This window comes from Anabrus simplex, chromosome 2 (genome assembly GCF_040414725.1).
Source record: "Anabrus simplex isolate iqAnaSimp1 chromosome 2, ASM4041472v1, whole genome shotgun sequence".
Taxonomy (NCBI): Eukaryota; Metazoa; Arthropoda; class Insecta; order Orthoptera; family Tettigoniidae; genus Anabrus; species Anabrus simplex.
The window spans coordinates 636,897,289-636,917,301 of record NC_090266.1 but is presented as its reverse complement, the minus strand read 5'-3'; the positions used below and the strand labels follow the sequence as shown (position 1 = coordinate 636,917,301).

The 20,013-nt window shown below is 39.9% G+C and overlaps 1 protein-coding gene across 7 annotated transcripts in view; it reads right to left on the bottom strand.

Annotated features, from left to right (window-relative positions):
• Positions 1-20,013, bottom strand: part of LOC136864298 (transformer-2 protein homolog beta) — a 290,867-nt gene that overhangs the window by 174,171 nt on the left and 96,683 nt on the right. For all 7 annotated transcript variants that reach the window (XM_067141099.2, XM_067141094.2, XM_067141097.2 and 4 more), the window contains exons 4-5: positions 2,569-2,697; positions 2,313-2,488 (exon numbers count right to left, since the gene is read on the bottom strand). In XM_067141099.2, the coding sequence (XP_066997200.2) occupies positions 2,313-2,488; positions 2,569-2,697 (305 nt within the window). The remainder of the gene's footprint in view (positions 1-2,312; positions 2,489-2,568; positions 2,698-20,013) is intronic.

Here is a 20,013-nt window from a genome sequence, read left to right as displayed (position 1 = left end):
GATGCAACCCTTCTTACACGCCATGCCACTGAAGATCTCCCCTCTAACATGTTCTACGTAACACTATATTCATCCTCACACATGATAAGAAAGCTACAATACAATACTGTAATGTACATCTACATGTATGTACGGTAAGGATACGTATGTATGTATGTATGTATGTATGGTCGACATCTGCTTGTAAACCAGTGGAGCAATTTCAACCGAACTTGGTACATACACGTCATACTATCAGGAGACACACACTGCGTGTGTAAGACACTGATATAAATATAATTTAAAATTGTGTCGAACTCACCATTTTTGGTGTCGTTGGGATGAATGTGACTTACTATCTAGGAGAAAAAAAAAATCTGTGGGGTTAAGACTCCTCTAGCACCCGTAGGGCAGGGAGTGACATGTAAAATTTACTGAAAACTACAGATAGCGCTGAAGCCATAGTTTTTAGGGTCGCTTAGAAGAACTGTGACACACTGGATGCCGTTTAAGTCATAGTTCATCCCCAGTTGGAATGGAGGTCGAGAAAGGGTGAAAAAGGATGTGCAAAATGACTGATATTATGGTCCTATGAGTGTATGGTCCCCTATACCCCTAATCAAACTTCTTAAACAAATGACCTACTACCTGGACAAAATACTGAGGGGGTAAAACACCCTAGGAGTGAGGAGGGGGTGACTTGTAAATCTAATCAAAAACAACCAAAATTAGTGTCAAATCCATAGTTTCCGTAATTGCTGAGAAGAACAGTGACATTCCAGTTGATGTTGAAGTGCAGCTTCTGCTCCCATTGTCATGGATGTTACGAAGAGGTGAAAAGGAAAAATGTACAAAATGACAAATTATGGATGTATGTGGAGATGATCCAGCATAGCTCTCAATCGAACTTGGAACACATATGACTTACTATCTGGAAAAAAATTACTGTGGGGGGTAACACACCCCTAGCACCCATTGGGGAAGGAGTGACATGTAAAAAAAGATTGAGAATGATCGATATTTGTGTCAGTTCCATTGTTTTAGAGTCGCTGAGATGAATTGTGACATCTGGATGCCGTTTAAATCAAAGTTCAGCCTCCATCACCATGCGGGTTGAGAAGACATTAGACAGGATGACCGACATTAGTGCTGAATCCACAATTTTTAGAGTCACTAAGCCGATTGGTGACAGTCCCAATAACAGTAGGAATTGTGTACATATTGTAGCGCGATGCATAAATGCATACACTTATATCTTATTTATTTGAAAGGGCCAACGACTTCCCAGACAATCCGGGCTGCCGCGAGGAGAAAGTTTAACATGAAACTAAATGATTATTTTAACCCTAATGGTTCAATTTTGTCTGTATTGACTTACATTTAATCTATGAAAACCCTTTCCGCCATCACATCAACAAATGTCCTTGTACCGCTGAGAAAGGGAGCAGCTGAGCTCTTGAAACGTGTGGGAGATAATATAATAAAATGTGGAGTATTGACAAGGCGGAAAGAGTTTTCATAGATTGAAACTAAATAATCACAACTTAAATCACCAGAATAAATCAATCTACCAAGCGTTTATAAAATATCAATAGTCACAATTAAGAAATCTACGAAAGATCACTTCAAACAGGTAATGAAACGAAAATCCACTGCCTGTATCCAGTCATTCGACTGGGCCAGGAATGCAATAAAGCCCCCATCTAGCGGTGAGGATAGGAATTGATTTCAGGGCATGAGTTATAGCACTACACACACGATCTTCTGCCAATATTCTTGTTTTCTCAATGCATCAAATACTTTTACAAGTTTCTTTTAATAATGCCTTGCCTTTCAATACCATTTTTCATAACAAATTACGATTTTCAGAACTCTGACTACAGCATGAGTAGTCACACTAAGTATCTCCACCATCCTCCAGTTACAACCAGTTTTCAGTCCCATTTGAGACAGAACTGTGGGTATAAAGCTAAAGAGCAAGAATTCGCAAATTATAAAACCACTCATACATATTCTTCCCTAACATCCACACAGACTTCTACAAGCTCCACTTTTCAAGAGTATAACAGTTTATGAGCAACTTATTTCCTTCTGGAATTCAAATCTATAAGCTCAAGGGTTTAGTTCAGAAATAGTGTGTTCTGGTCAAGAAAAACAGCAACTGGGTTCAAACCTGATATTACTGGCTCAGTCACGCAAAATCAATAAATCTCTCACCATGTGTCAAATGATGGCATTTGAATACTGGGCAGCTCTGTTATTTACTACAGAAGGAATATCAGTAAATGTTTACATGATCATTTATAAAATCTAAGAAAAGAAAATATACTTACTAAGTAGGTTTCCCCATATAAATACCCGGAGTAGGTGTGTGGGCTCGCTGTGTAATGGAGAAATCCACACGGATCCTCCTTCCATCAATTTCCATTCCAGTGCATTGCTCTTTTGCTACCTTTGCATCCTCAGAACTCTCGAAGTAGACAAATGCAAATCCTCGGGAACGCGCAGTCTGGAAGATATTATATGCTATGATACTCTGTATATTCAACCCTTCCTTTAGAGCATGTTAACACTCAAACAGTTACAAACCTTTGCATCTACAACAACTTGGACACGTTCAACAGGACCATATTTGGACATAATGTGGTGAAGTTGTTGTTCTGTAGTATAAATACTCAGTCCAAATACTCCTAGGCAACGACTTGGTTGTGGATTGTCCTAAAAATCAAAATAAAAAATTAAAAATTATTTTATGTGAAACATACAGCAATTTAGAACAGCAATTTAAGGCAGCAGGAAGCATTGTACCATTGTTCAAAAAAGGAAATAGGAAAAATTGTGAAAATTATAGAGGTATGACCCTATTATCACATGGGCTAAAAATAATGGAGAAAGTCGTAGACAAAAGACTGAGGGATATAATATAAACGCAGAGGAAGAACAATATGGCTTTAGACCGAATAGATCAACAACAGATTTTTATATCTACAGTGCGAACGATAACGGAAAAACATCTGGAAAGGAACAAAGAAATCAACTTTGTGTTTTTGGATTTGGAAAAGGCTTATGATACAGTGATAACATGCATGAGAATGCCTACTGAAAAGGAATGTACCATAATCATTAATTAAGATAAAAATGTTAAATGTTAAGATAAAAAAGGTGACTCAAACTTTTTTTACAATAAAAAGTCTCAAGCAAGGAAGTGCACTGTTGCCATTATTGTTTATTATATTGATGGATGAAATCATAAAACATGTAAAACAGAGTATCAGTAGTGATGAAGTGAATGCTTTGGTATTTGTCGATGATGTGGTAATTTAGGGAAAGGGAGAAAAGGACAGTACAAAGGAGACTGGACATCTGGAATGAAAATCTGAAGGAGTTTGGAATGGTAATTAGTAAAAAGAAAACTGTGGTCATGGAGTGTGGAAAAGAGAAGAAAAGAAGCCAGGCAAACATAGAGAACGGTTGGAGAATGTAGAAGAGTTTACATATCTGGGTAGCATAATTAATGGAAGTAATGAAATCAACCCTAAAATTAACAACAGACTAAGTGAAGGTACAACATTTTATTGTCAAGTAAGAGAGCTTTTACGGGATGACATAGTACCGAAGAGAATGAAATTAACATTATATAAACAGTATTTCATACCAATTGTAACATACGGACTAGATACACTGGTAACTAATAAGAGACAAGACAGATCCAAGCAGTAGAAAATTTTTAAGAACATCGGTTAAAAAGACAAGAGAGAGAATCCAAAATATTAAAATCAGAGAAGAGCTAAATATAGAACCGTTAGTACAGAACATACAGAAGGCAAGACTGAGAATGTTCGGACATATAAAAAGAATGGGAAAGGAATGGGTAGAAAGAAGGGAAATGGAAAGAGAAGTTAAGGGAAAGAGACCAGTTGGAAGACTGAGAAGAAGGTGGATGTATCAGATTTGGAAGGACAGAAAGGAGTTTAGGAGGCTTGTTAACCACACCCGGACAACTGGAGTGGGACATTGATGATGAATGAAAAAATTACTCCACTACATTTACAACCAAGATTATGAAGTAAACCAGTCAGACACCATTTCTATCATGCATAACCAGAATACATTTCTAACAACTATCACATGTAACTCATCAAATCATGTGATATATAGCCAGAATGTAATATACTTGTCATGTACTGTATTTTCAACTATCTTTTTCAAAACTCATACCTGGGTAAAAAAGATTTGGCAAAGCCTAAGGAGTACTATATGAGGCATGGAGGCTTGAGACCCTAAATAATGGATGAATTACTACTACCCAATTATTATTAAGCAAAAAGCCTGTGATTGATGAGGTCATAAGCAGAAACAATGTATAGTACAAGTTAAATAACCATTCAAAACCAATGTTGTATACTTAATATTGACGCACATTTTTATCAACTGCAATGCGTACTTGCTGTAGTGAAGGAACATAAGTTTCTAGGGATAACAGTGAAACAAATATTTATAAGGGATAACAAAGATATATTAACTTGAATTAAGAAACTTTTTAAATTTACAGGTTACTCCAGACTAGGTTCGAAACACTAATGCAGAAAACTACTTTTATACCTTTCAAACTTCTACATTGTTTTCTTACACTTCAAGTTCCCATAGATAAAGAACATCAAGAATCTATTAATTTTTATTTATGTTGCATTTGTAGCATAAACATATATTGAAATGCAAATATCTGCTACGTACTAATTTTCCAGGCAACGATACTTGTTGCCAAGATGGTGAGGTGACAGCTTGCCCATGCACAGACCTTGAAGATATTTGTGGAATCTGTTCACAGCTCAATGGGCATCTGTAACCTATTACCACTGGTATCCTTAACACATCACAAACTACAGTGCATTGTGTGAACATGAATGGTAGGAAAAGAAAGTATGTTACGACTGCTAAGAAGGATATATTAAAAGTGAGCTGCCTACATAAATTTAAGATTAGGAATGGGATTAGTACTAAGCAGCGCACATGTGGTGAAAATAAAAGAGTGTTGACATTGATACATGAGTGGAAAGGAGGTCGTTTGAAGGAACAGACATCACAGTATGCCTCATAAGACATATTTTAATACCAACAAGACAGGTCTATTTTTAATTTAATTCCTGACCGACCTATGGCATTTTAATTATAACTTCGTGTAGCTATTTCTAGCTGAGAGCAGCCCTTGTAACGCAGGCCCTCCAATGAGAGTGGGCGGCATCTGCCATGTGTAGGTACGTGCGCATTATTGTGGTGGAGGATAGTGTTGTGTGGGGTGCGAGTTGCAGGGATGTTGCGGACAGCACAAACACCCAGCCCACGGGGCACTGGAGGCCATCTCTGAATTTAAGCCGGCGGGAGGAGGGGTTTGGTTTGATATGCTAGTACCGGTGCGAGTTAACGCTCCTCACCCAGCCATTTAATGGAAATAAATTTATAAAGTAAAATTTATTATTGGGTTGTATTATGGTATTAATGTTGTTTTATGAGGTAGTTATTTATAGAATTTATAGAGTGATAAGAATTTTAGTCTTTGGACACCCATCCAGTGGGGGACCATTCTTGATGTTGCTTAAGTTTGAGTGCAGTTGTGAATAAATTATTAATAGATTTGTAGTTATAAATGTGGTTGAATGGAACTCGTATGACTATCCACTAATGTATGGCTGACACAGTAATTTAGTGTTTCAGATACATGGCAGCGTTGGGACGGTAGCCACGCCCAGAATTGACCTTTTATGTGGTAATGGGCATATATCTGGTAATTGCGCAGGGACTACACGTTCTGCAAACTGCTGCATTTACGTTTAATGTGAGTGTGCAGATGTAATTTGGAATAACAGCATTATTCATGGGAAACAGCACGTTGCACTCCGCCTCGGTCGTGCCGTGGTTCCGGTGCTTTGAAGGCCGAAATTTAGGAAGTGAGGACGTGTATAACTGGGTGGGGCAGTTTAATGGGTTGGTATGTTTAGTTTAGGATGAGTTGTCGACTTGGCATGGGAGTGAGGTCTTGGCTTTGGTCTGCAAGGAGCTTGAGTAGTAAAAGGTTGAGCAAGGAGAGGGGGTCTCTGGTTGAGGGGTCTGGGTTCGAAGGTCGTGGAATGGTGAGACTTAGGAGTGGAGAAGGTGTGTTATGATGGTGTAGGTGTTGGGCGCATTTGTAGTGAGCTTTAACTGCCTGTTTTAAGAAAGGGCAGCCAGGGAACGAGGTGGCATGGCTACCATGGCAGTTGGCGCACCTCGCCTGGTCCCTCGGTACCTCACATATAGTGTGGCGATGAGGACCGCCACAACCATTGCATCTGGTGGCCTTGGAGCATGTAGCCGAGTGGTTGAGTTTGAGACAGTTAAAGCATTGAGTAATTAGTGAAGGTTGGGGGAGGGTGCGGGTTCGAGTCTCTGTCCTGTTAGTGTTGTGTGTTGGTGCTTGGTTCGACCTGTGAGCCAGTTTCTTACACCGGCTCTTGGTCTGAGTGTATCTGGATTGTGTAACCGTGCCCGGTTCTAGGTCTGGTGGAGTCCCAGTTCCGGGCTCGGGAGTTGGTGGAGAGAGGGCAGCGGAGTGTGAGGTGAGGTGTCAGTGATAGTTTGTATACACACGTCCGGTTGTGAGATTAAAGGCGTCTCAGTCCCGGGCTCGTCTTCAGGTAGAGGGAAAGGGGGGAGGTGCTGGTGTTCAATAAGGTGTCCTCTGTTTGTGATGTTTTGTGTTCGTGGTTTGGATGGGTCTGTGAGAATTTGGTGAAAGTAAGCGGTGTGCTGCAGTGTGCTGAATGTCTGGTTGAGTTTCAGTGAACGCGTCTACATAGGAGACGTGGTCCACAAGAACCGCATAACGGATATTATGCTTTTCTAAGTGGTATTTAAGCTTATCTAGAGAGACTTCTCTGTCTCGTGAAAAAATAAGAATGTATCCGTTATCAAGCACCTGTAGAAGTTGAATGTGATGACAGACATTGTTGAGGGCTGTGGCTATGTTTTGGCAGTGATTATGACGTTCTTTAAGACGGAGTTTTGGACTCATCCAATAGTTTTGATGTAAGGGGATAATGACGGGGTAAAAACATGAGTCAGGAAAATCGGTACGGATTCCCAGTTTTTGATGGTAAGGGGAGTTATGATCTTTGAATTCATACATGGCTGGGATTGTCGGTGTCCAGGCTACTCAATCCACCTGGGGGGTCCCGACAGGGAACGGGGTTTGAGGCGGGGGAGTCTTGGGTATTATAAAAAACACTGGAACGGTCAAACTCTAGCGAAGACCAGCGCGCTGTAAGGTGCTTGCTCAGTGGGCACGGTCGGAACAAGTGTAGTTTTACCGTGTCGCAACGGGACGAGTTCCGAACCAATAACCACACTGAGGGCTCTGACAAATTGCTTTTTGCCCACCAAGATCTTGAATAGCAGGCAATGTTGGTTTCTGCTTATTCTTGGTTGGCAGTTGGCTATTGTTGATTTGAATAGGCGATGTTGCAGGTGGCCTATTCACGGGGTGCAGGGGCTCTCTGGTAGTTGAGCTCTGGACCTTGGCTGGTACGGAGCACGGTAGAATTCCCAGACAGCAGCAATGGGCCTAGCGTTCAGGGTACTAGTCTCGTGGTAGCCGGAGCTTGGTGCTGACAGGACTGCTCTGTACGAGCACTGGGCTGCGAATGTGTTCCGTGTTCAAGGGCCACTGGAATTAACCATGGAATGTTAAAATCCCCGACCCGGCCGGGAATCAAACCCGGGACTCTCTGAACCGAAGGCCAGTATGCTGACCATTCAGCCAACAAGTCGGACACCTATGGCATTCAAAGATGAGAACTGTCATGGTGGGAAGCTCAGTAAGGAACATGCAACAGTGCTGCTATGTGCAAATAGGAAAAACCAGAAACGGTGCCTCCTTTAACTGTAGGAAAATTTGCAGAGTTGCGGTGGTACAAAAGCACTCCAAAGCTTCCTACAAAACACAAGGAACTGCAGTTCCAAAACTGTACAAACATGTAACTCTTCAAAGGGAATACGTTATATCCCAGCTTTGTGGCAATGAGTGCCAAAATTAACCGTATGCAACTGTTTTCATAAATCAGGGTTTGACAACTGAAAATGCTTGGGTGAACAAGATAATGATTTCCGTGGAGACAAAAAATGGGAGAGTATAGAAAATAGGGCATTGTTCTACGAGTACACTTTGTTGACACACACTAGCTCTCCCACTTACACATAATGCACAATTCAAGGTCTGTATCTCAGGTAATTGTACAAGAATGCAGAATATAGGCACCTAAACTTATTCCTCATACATTAATGAATAGCCCATATCTAACAACATTTAAGAGCGTCTGCAAGTGAACTGGTAACTGGTCGATTTTGTCTGTGACAATTTCTGGTCGGATTACACAGTCGTATCGGTTAGTCAAACCAATATGCCTATCTCCATTTAAACAACATTATTCTTTTATATTGAATAATAATAATAATAATAATAATAATAATAATAATAATAATAATAATAATAATAATGTCATTTCCTTTACGCCCCACTAACTACTTTTATGGTTTTCGGAGACACCGAGGTGCCAGATTTTGTCCCGCGGCAGTTTTTACGTACCATTAAATCTACTGACACAAGGCTGACATACTTGAGCACCTTAAATACAACCGGACTGAGACAGGATCGAACCTGCCAGGTTGGTGTCAGAAGGCCTCAACCGTCTGAGCCACTCAGCCCAGCTATACTTTAATAATTTTCATTACTGTTGAATATTCTACATAAAAATCTTAATTATCACTATATTTAAAAAATTAGAGACTGCTTGCATCACTCGCCGTTCCCACATCACCTGCGAGCGCACAAGCGAGAGAAACACAGTCACTTGTGAGCTAGCGGTCTAACGTAACGTTGTCACTATGATTTCCAAACAGGAACAAGAGTTGGATCAAGACTGAACGTGCAAGAAGTTGTACAGCGTGGCAGTGTCGAGGTCTTCAGGAGGCCTGGGGGAAATCTGCATTGCCTTACAGAACAGTGGCACGTTGGGTAAAAGCCTTCAACAATGGTCAGCAAAATGTGGCGGACATTCATCGGGCAGGTCGTCCTACGAGCGTCGGTGAAGAAGACAATTCGTGAGCTCGCCCAAGAAACTGGATTAGCGCATACGACTGTGCTTCACATCCTGAAGGAACGCCTGGGCATGTGAAAAATTGCATGACGATGGGTTCCGCATGACTTGACGGAAATGCACAAAGGGTTGTGTTACGACGCTGCTAAGGCGCACTTGGACCGCTATGAGCGCGAAAGAGAGACTTTCTTACGCTGTATTATAACCCTGGATGAGACAAGGGCCAAATCGTAAGAGCCAAAATTGAAACGCCAAGCAAACGAATGGCGTCATTATGGGTCACCACGAAAGTCAAAAGTTCGTCAGAGCCCCAGTACGGTGAAAGTTATGGTGATCCTGGTGTATGACTGTGATGGTGTTATCCTAACGCATTACATTTCTCCATGGCAGACCGTCAATGCACAGTATTCCTGTTCGTTTTTGGAGCACCACCTGCGACCAGCTTTGAGAAAGAAGCGGCAACACTTTCTGCAGAATCCACCCTTCATTTTGCACGACAATGCTCGGGCCCATACAGTGCAAGCTGTGGCTGATTTGTTTGATCGATGGGACTGGGAAGTACTGTACCATCCACCATACTCCCCGGACTTAGGTCCTTGTGACTTCAATTTGATTCTGAAGATGAAGGAACCACTTCATGGCATTCACTTCAGAACTGTTTTAGAGATTCAACAGGCAGTAGACCGCTCCATTCACACCATCAACAGACCAGGCTCTGCAAAAGGTATACTACGACTTCCACATCGCTGGCAACGGGTTATACACAACGCGGGTGACTACACTGAAGGACAGTAAAGGTTGCTAACATGTAACTCTTTTGTATCTGTTGTAAATAAATAGTTGCCACTATTTAAGTTCCAACCTTCATATCTATTGCATGTTTAGTTACTGACAAGAACACATTTATCAGCAAATTCCCAGATTTTTATGCAAATTCAAGGTTCTTTCCCGGTTTTCAAGGTTCCATGGCCACTGCAATATCAAACAATGTATTTCAATTGTAGCATGGCTTATTTAAATTGCATCTACAGACTAGATATTGCTGTTATTTTGGAAAATAGTGGAAAATGAACCAACTGCTGAAAATTTCACCTTATTTAGCAAATTCAAACTTATCTAACAATCATCATGCACAAAACTGTTGTAACTAGCCCAAATTAAGTTAATACCTATTCCTGCGTGTCTTATATTGTTGGTACCATTGTAGAAAATTACCACCTCTTTATCCTCCACCTGACTTGACCTAATTCCTAGAAAGCACTCTATCCTACTTCCCTATCCTCCACACTCTTTCTCCACATGCCTAACAATAGTTGCCCAAGACTAGAGCCTTAAACCTATCCACTTCATTAGATCCCCTCCTCTCCAGTCTGTATTAACTTCCCTGATGGGTACAGAACCTACTTCCCCTTCCCTTCACTCCCTCTCACGATCTGATTCCACCTCCCTCCTCCTATCTTCTGCTCTCTATTTCCCTTATCAATCATTCCCCTTCCTTTTACCTCCTCCTTCCTGTATAACACTTCACTGCTCTCCACCTTCCCTTCGCTGTTCTACCTGCAAATGATCCATACTGATTCCTCACCGACACCTCTCCTGAACAACTTTTATTATAATTTTGGTTCCACCTTATTCAATAAATAAAAATTGTTGCGTAGATGTAATTAGAACACATATTTCTCGATCATTACTGGTTTCCACGCCCCACTGCGTCATCATCAGCTGATAGAAGTTTGTAGAAAAATTGACAATCTATTTTTATTTATTGAATAAGGTGGACCCAAAATTATAATAAAAGTTGTAATCTTGGTTCAATACGGACAAACAATGAAGTTTATTAATTTAACCTCTCCTGAACTCTCTCCCTGATGAGAACCCTTAGCCCTCATTTTTCTTCCCCTTAAAACCTTTCCATCCCTCTTGCCTACTTTCAGAAACAGCCATATGTAAAACAGTATCAACAGGTGTACAAACAGTATTCAACAACACACCACCAATTTTCATAGTGTTCTACCCATTTTTGACAAAGTGCATATTAGCAACCATGCTTACGACATTAATAAATACAACTTGCCAACTGCTGAGTTTGAAAACACTTGGAATATGTTTGTGATGTCATGAGTATCACATCACTAAATCTCACATATAATCCTCAGAAATAATACTGACACCAGAGGCCCACAGGAATATTCGTCTTTAATTCTACATATACCCAAATTGGTCCATTTTTAACCATCTGAAACTTAGAACATTAATACTTACAAATTCCATACATTAAAACAATTAGAAACTATTCAGTATTAAGAATAATACATCCAAGGCACTTTGTAAACGTACATATGGTAATAATTTAGGTTTTTGCCGTGTCAAAGGAAACAAAGAGAAATTATTTAAGTTTCATGGAGACTGCTCCGTAGTATCTTCTGAAGAAAACAAGTCTATCCGTGAGGAAGACTTCTCTAACAATGACGGTTCAAACTTAAAATTACTGGACTGCTGGTCTCTTCTAGGTGGTACTCTGGTTCGTCACCAGATTGCTCACTGTGCATAGACTTCCAAATAGGATGTAATGAAGTCCTGTTCAATACATCAAGTATGTCTGTGTTACAAAATGGAGAGCAGGGTCATCAGATTAATGAAAGACTAAGGGGGAAATATGACAGAAGACTTCAACAAAAAGTGCAACAAAAAACCCACAAAAACAAACAATAGAATAGAGATGAAGAAAAGAAATTTGGGGGGGAGGACGGGGAAGTAATCTTTGATGGCTGGCGAGCACGTATTGGTTAAATGATAGCCAGTGTTCCTGTTGAAAGTATTACGATTTTTATGTATTTCCACAGTTTTCTGTATGATACTCCACCTGTCATGTTTTGAATGGGCAAGAGCTCAAATATCTTAACACATCATGATCTGAAGTAGGAAATGCTAAGCTACTGCCGACGTTTTTGGCTGGTCAAAACTGATATTTCTTAGGTTTTCCTTGATACAAATACTACTGGACTGGAATGTTTGGCCAATGTATACCTTGCTGCAAGTACAGGGAATTTCGTACACCACAGGGTATAATAGTTGGGACAATCTGTCCTTGTTTTAACCTATACTGTGGCCATTTTTTTTTTGACGATGCCTAACAATGCTTGCAGAGGATCTTGGCAACTCAGCCCGTGGCATTGTGGATAAAAGGAAGGTAGGCAGTTCCAGTCGCTTCTTCATTCAATGAGGTTTGCTTAGTCCTTCTGGGATGCTGAACTCTATAAAATAGTACATCGTTGCAACCATTAACCCTGAAAACTAATTTGTGTGTGTACATCTCTTCCAGGAGTGTTGATGGCTCGCAAATCTGTTTTGCCCTCATGGTGTCATGAGAGTAGCTGGTTATTGTGCTGGATAGTGGTGAGAATCTGCATGGAGATAGCAATTTGTGCAAGTAAATGAACTTAACTTTTATACCATTCCCGCAATAAACTTCTTCATATCTTGTATATTTCAAAGTTGAAAATAGAATTGCCTACTTTTCATCCCCAATGGTAAACTACACTAGTAAAAATATTTTCATTTCACATACAATCTAAGCAAATCACACCACACGAAGGTGAAGTATTTCCATTATAATGCCACATGGCATTTCTAACACCACGTATTGACTAACCAGATGTTCGAACTGTCAGAACATGAAAATTTGAAAAAAATAACAAATGGACACACAAAGCAGTAACAAGAGCTTCACCAACAGTACTGAAAAACACACATTGGTTTTCATCGTACTTAAAATCACTTAACAACTGCATATTGGCAGCCCTGCTTATGACCAATACAACCTGCCAACTGCAGACCTCGCAAAATGCTTCTAAAAGGCCTGTGTGCAGTATCACTACACTTTTCCTTGTTTCAATGAACTGTCAAAAAGTAATAAAATTTGTCGCGCATGAATAACGAGAGAAGATTTGTACCGCGTCTCCAACATTACCCTCCATCATCCAATAAATGTGGCTGAAACACACAAGCACTCCTACTTATACATAGTGCACAAGTCAAGGTTTATATCTCAGGTAATGTACAAGTATGCAGAATTTTGACACCTAAACTCAACTCATTCCTAATACCTTAATGAATAGCCTGTATCTAACAACAGTTAAGAGCATCTATAAGAGAACTAGTAACTATCTGCACCTTCACAGTAACTAACAATCTTTAAATACTTTAGCAGAGAGCTGTCGATTTAGTTTTTACGTTTTGTTGGATTACGAAGTCATTGCAAGAATTTAATTTCATATCTAACCCCTCACAAGGCTGCGATTTAATTCTGGGCTGCGCACTTCCCAGGCAGTATTTAAATTTAAGCTCAGCAGAGGTTTAGACACCACCAAGTTAAAGAATTCATAACATTAAATATACAAAACATAATTTAATGAAAATTTTAGGATGTGGTCATGACATTCATACATCAAACAAAGGCACAAGATAGTGTTCCCAGGGAGAAGGCATGGAAACCATGGTCAAAAAAGAGACAGGGTACACAAACTGTACAAATGGTGCAAGCAATGTACAAAAATTGTATCAGCAGCGTACAGAGTCGGTTAGGAAAAACAGAATGATTTAGAAATGAAACTGGACTAAGGGAGAGTGCTGTCACCTTTTTTCTTTCTACTGATTATGGACCAAGTGGTAAAGGAGACAAAGAAAGCATATGCGAATAGGGAGATAAGTTATTACTATTTGCAGACAATATTTTGGTCTGGGGAACATACAGCAAAGAAGTACAAGAACAACTTGATGCACTGAACAAGAAAATTGAAAGTATGGTCTGAAAATCAGCACAGAGGAAAGAAAGACCTTGGTGATATCAAGAGGAGAAAGACAGGGGAAAGGCATGGTGAAAATTGATGGTCAAAGCCTTAAAATTGACCTAGGGAGTGAATTAAAGCAGAATACATGGTTGGACATGAAGATTAGCAAGAAAGTGCAACAGGGCAATGCATTCTACCAGAGTGTAAGAAAACTTGTCTGGAATAAGGAAGTACCAAGAGATAACGTACAAAATATATCATGCACTGACCAATGCAGCTGAGACCTGAACAAGCCAGTGAAATGAAATATCTAAGAAATATGATAGGAAAGATAAAGAAAGACACACACCAGGCAAGTTGGCTAAGTTGGTTATGCGGTTAGGGGCATGCATCTGTGAGCTTGCCACCGGCAGATAGTGGGTTCAAACCCCATTGTCAGCAGCCCTGAAGATAATTCTCCGTGGTTTTCCAGTTTCACACCAGGCAAATGTGCAGCTGTACATTAAATACGGCCACGGCCTATTCCTTCTCACTCCTAGGGCTTTTCTATCCCATCATGGCCATAAGACCTATCTGTGTCGGTACAACGTAACGCAAATTGTAAAGAAAGACACATTGAGAAGGACAGAATAGAAAACCTAAATGAGAGAGTTGATAGGAGTAAACTAAGATGGTTTGAACATATAAAGAGGATAGAGGAGGAAAGAATACCAAAGCAGATCGAGATGAAGTTCCAGAGGAAGAGAGCGATAGGGAGACCTAGAACAAAGCGGATCAATTTGATAAAGAGGAATGCAAAAAGAAGATGCCTGGACTGGGATAGAATGGTGAAGGAGGAATGGTGGAAAGAGAGAGGAAGGTGGAGAAGTGCCATAAATGCCCTGACCTAGCAGGATGCATTCCTCCCAGGAAAAACAGTCCCCCACTCGGATCTTGGGGTGGAAATTACATGGGAGGGGCCAATCATCAGGAAGAGGCTACCGACATTCTGCAAATTGGAGCGTGAAATAATAGAAGTGTGAATTGTTGTGATAGGTTAGAGAATCTGAAAAGGGAGATGGATAGACTAAAGTTACATGTAGTTGGTATGTGTGAACTACATTGGCAGGAAGAGCAGAATTTTTGGTCAAGCAACTATAGAATTATACACACAAAATCAAACAGGGGAAATGCAGGAGTTGGTTTAATACGAAAATTAGGCAGTGGGTAAGCTTCTACGACCAGCATAGTGAAAGGATTATTGTTGTCAAAACAACGATCACTACAATAATGCAGGTGTATATGCCTACTAGTTCAGCAGATGAAGAAATCAAAAGAATTTATTAAGAGATAAAGATTTAATACAATACGAAAAAAGGCGAAGAGAATCTAATTGTGATGGGAGACTAGAATGCAGTAGTAGGACAAGGAAGAGAAGTTAATACAGTAGGAGGATTCGGATTGGGACAAAGGAAAGTAAGATGAAGTTGGCTGGTTGAATTCTGCACCAATCATAATTTAGGCGTTGCTAATACTTGGTTCAAACACCACAAACAACGGCTGTATACGTAGACAAGACCTGGAAACACCGGAAGGTGTCAAATAGACTTCATTATGATTAGCCAGAAATTCAGAAACCAGGTGTTGGATTGCATAATTTTCCCAGGAGCAGACGTGGACTCTGACCACATCTTGTCTTGAAATGCCATCTGAAGTTGAAGAAAATGAAGAAAGGAATGCAAGGAGATGGGATCTAGATAAGTTGAAAGAAAAGAGTGTGAGGGACCATTGCAAGGAACATGTTGAACAAGGACTAAGTGAAAAGGCTGAAGGAAACACAATAGAGGAAGAATGGACAGTCGTGACAAATGAGGTCTCTAGAGTTGCTGAAGAAATGATAGGAAGAAAGAATCAACTAAGAAGGAATGGATAACTCAGGAAATACTAAGCCTAATTGATGAAAGACGAAAGTACAAGAATGCAAAAACTGAAGAGGGCAGAAAGGAATACAGGTGATTTAAGGATGAAGTGGATAGAAAGTGCAGGACAAGTAAGGAAGAATGGCTGAAGGAGAAGTGCAATGATGTTCAAGGATGTATGGTCCTAGGAATGGTAGATGCTGCATACGGGAAAATCAAGGAAACCTTTGAAGAAAGGAAAACAAGGTGTATAAATATTAAGAACTCAGATGGAAAACTACTTCTAGGGAAAGAAGACAAGGCAGAAAGATGGCAGGAACATATCCAACAGTTGCATCAAGGTAAATACGTAGAAGATATGGTTCTGGAACAAGAAGCAGCTGTCGATGCTGATGAAATGGGAGACCCAACTTTGAGGTCAGAATTTATGAGAGCTTTGAGAGACCCAAATAGGAACAAGGCAAGTGGAATTGATGATGATCCCTCTGAATTCCTGACTGCCTTAGGAGAAACCAGCATGACAAGGTTATTCCATTTAGGAGAGATAGGAGGAGCGCCATCCGAATTTCAGCAGAATGTTGTTATACCTATTCCCAAGAAAGCCGGTGCTGACAAGTGTGAAAGTTAGGAAATTTGTTTGGAAGGGTAATAGGGAGGTACATTCAGGGAAACGGGATGGCCTAGGGAGCGGTGATAAGGGAACAGGGAACTGGAAATCAAGTAGGGATGACATAAAATTGTTAGTGTTGAACTGTAGAAGTATTGTAAGGAAAGGAATAGAATTAAGTAATTTAATAGATATATATTTACCAGATATTGTAATAGGAGTTGAATCATGGCTGAGAAATGATATAATGGATGCAGAAATTTTCTCACGGCACTGGAGTGTGTTGATTGAAATAATAACATTAAGTTATTTATTAGACCACCTAATCAATACAAAATCTGGAGTGTGTATCGTAGAGATAGGTTAGGAAGGGTGGGAGGGGGAGTGTTCATTCTGGTGAAAGAAGAATTTGTAAGCTACGAAAAAGTTAAAGATGAGACACATGAAATTCTAGGTGTAAGGCTCATTTCTAAAGATAATAGGCAACTTGATATATTTGGAGTGTACAGATCGGGAAAGGGTAGCACTGACGCGGATTCGGAATTATTTGATAGGATAGTCAGCTATGTGGGAAATGACATGGAAAGAAATGTGATTGTAGCGGGAGATCTGAATTTGCCAGATGTCAATTGGGAAGGAAATGCGAACGACAGGAAGCATGACCAACAAATGGCAAATAAGTTAATATGGGAAGGACAGCTGATTCAGAAAGTGATGGAACCAACCAGAGGGAAAAATATCCTGGATGTGGTGCTGATAAAACCAGATGAGCTCTATAGGAAAACTGAAGTAATAGATGGTATTAGTGATCATGAAGCTGTTTTTGTGGTAGTTAAAAATAAATGTGATAGAAAGGAAGGTCTTAAAAGTAGGACTGTTAGGCAGTACCATATGGCTGATAAAGCAGGCATGAGGCAGTTTCTAAAAAGTAGCTATGATCGGTGGAAAACGGTAAATAAAAATGTAAACAGACTCTGGGATGGGTTTAAAGAAATTGTTGAGGAATGCGAAAACAGGTTTGTACCATTAAGGGTGGTAAGGAATGGTAAAGACCCACCTTATTATAATAGAGAAATAAAGAGACTAAGAAGGAGGTGCAGACTGGAAAGAAATAGAGTTAGAAATGGCTGTGGAAGTAAGGAGAAATTGAAGGAACTTACTAGAAAATTGAATCTAGCAAAGATGGCAGCTAAGGATAACATGATGGCAAGCATAATTGGCAGTCATACGAATTTTAGTGAAAAATGGAAGGGTATGTATAGGTATTTTAAGGCAGAAACAGGTTCCAAGAAGGACATTCCAGGAATAATTAATGAACAAGGGGAGTGTGTATGTGATGATCTTCAAAAGGCAGAAGTATTCAGTCAGCAGTATGTAAAGATTGTTGGTTACAAGGATGATGTCGAGATAGAGGAGGAGACTAAGGCCAAAGAAGTAATAAAATTTACGTATGATAACAATGACATTTACAATAAGATACAAAAGTTGAAAACCAGAAAAGCGGCTGGAATTGATCAGATTTCTGGGGATATACTAAAGACTATGGGTTGGGATATAGTACCATATCTGAAGTACTTATTTGATTATTGTTTGGTCGGAGGAGCTATACCAGATGAATGGAGAGTTGCTATTGTAGCCCCTGTGTATAAAGGAAAGGGTGATAGACATAAAGCTGAAAATTACAGGCCAGTAAGTTTGACATGCATTGTATGTAAGCTTTGGGAAGGCATTCTTTCTGATTATATTAGACATGTTTGTGAAATTAATAACTGGTTCGATAGAAGGCAATTCGGTTTTAGGAAGGGTTATTCCACTGAAGCTCAACTTGTAGGATTCCAGCAAGATATAGCAGATATCTTGGATTCTGGAGGTCAAATGGACTGTATCGCGATTGACCTGTCTAAAGCATTTGATAGGGTGGATCATGGGAGACTACTGGCAAAAATGAGTGCAACTGGACTAGACAAAAGAGTGACTGAATGGATTGCTATATTTCTAGAAAATAGATCTCAGAGAATTAGAGTAGGCAAAGCTTTATCTGACCCTGTAATAATTAAGAGGGGAATTCCTCAAGGCAGTATTATTGGACCTTTATGTTTTCTTATATATATAAATGATATGAGTAAAGGAGTGGAATCGGAGGTAAGGCTTTTTGCGGATGATGTTATTCTCTATAGAGTGATAAATAAGTTACAAGATTGTGAGCAACTGCAACGTGACCTCGAAAATGTTGTGAGATGGACAGCAGGCAATGGTATGTTGATAAACGGGGTTAAAAGTCAGGTTGTGAGTTTCACAAATAGGAAAAGTCCTCTCAGTTTTAATTACTGCGTTGATGGGGTGAAAGTTCCTTTTGGGGATCATTGTAAGTATCTAGGTGTTAATATAAGGAAGGATCTTCATTGCCCTAATCACATAAATGAGATTGTAAATAAAGGGTACAGATCTCTGCACATGGTTATGAGGGTGTTTAGGGGTTGTAGTAAGGATGTAAAGGAGAGTGCATATAAGTCTCTGGTAAGACCCCAACTAGAGTATGGTTCCAGCGTATGGGACCCTCACCAGGATTACCTGATTCAAGAACTGGAAAAAATCCAAAGAAAAGCAGCTCGATTTGTTCTGGGTGATTTCCGACAAAAGAGTAGCTTTACAAAAATGTTGCAATGTTTGGGTTGGGAAGAATTGAGAGAAAGAATGACATTAGTAGACGAATTAGTTTGAATGGCGTTTATAAAAGTAGGAAAGATCACAATATGAAGATAAAGTTGGAATTCAAGAGGACAAACTGGGGCAAATATTCATTTATAGGAAGGGGAGTTAGGGATTGGAATAACTTACCAAGGGAGATGTTCAATAAATTTCCAATTTCTTTGAAATCATTTAGGAAAAGGCTAGGAAAGCAACAGATAGGGAATCTGCCACCTGGGCGACTGCCCTAAATGCAGATCAGTATTGATTGATTGATTGATACTGCACCATTAGTTTAGTATCTCACACCTGTAAAATTTTAACACACATTTACAGAAGAATGGAACAAGAAGTTGAAGCTGAGTTGAGAGAAGATCAGTTTGGCTTCAAAAGAAATGTAGAAACACGTGAAGCAATCCTGACTTGACGACTGATCTTAGAGGTGATATAGATGTTGATTCCCATAGGGAATCTGAAATATTTCTTCCGAATGAGCAAATTTATAATGTTCAATAACGGACAATTATATTGGTATTATAAATTTACTCATTCGGAAGAAATATTTCAGATTCCCTGTGGGAATCAAACATCTATATCATCTGATGGCCAAGCAGGCATCAATTTTTAATAATGAGACAAAGTCTCTCATAGTGCATTCGCACTGCTGGTGGCTACAATTAGCCTACGCAGTGGCCTCCACGGTATGAACTGGCCAGCGTCTTGGTATGTGTGCTAGGTACCAACTGATGAGCCCAGCCTAACACAGGGGCGAAACGCTGGCAACCAGGAATGAGTTAGCTGGAAAATTTATAATGTCCAATAACGGACCATTTATAATGACCTTAGAGGATCGAATTAAGAAAAGCATTTGATGAGGTTGATAGGGCCAAACTATTTGAGATTTTGAAGGTGATCAGGATTAG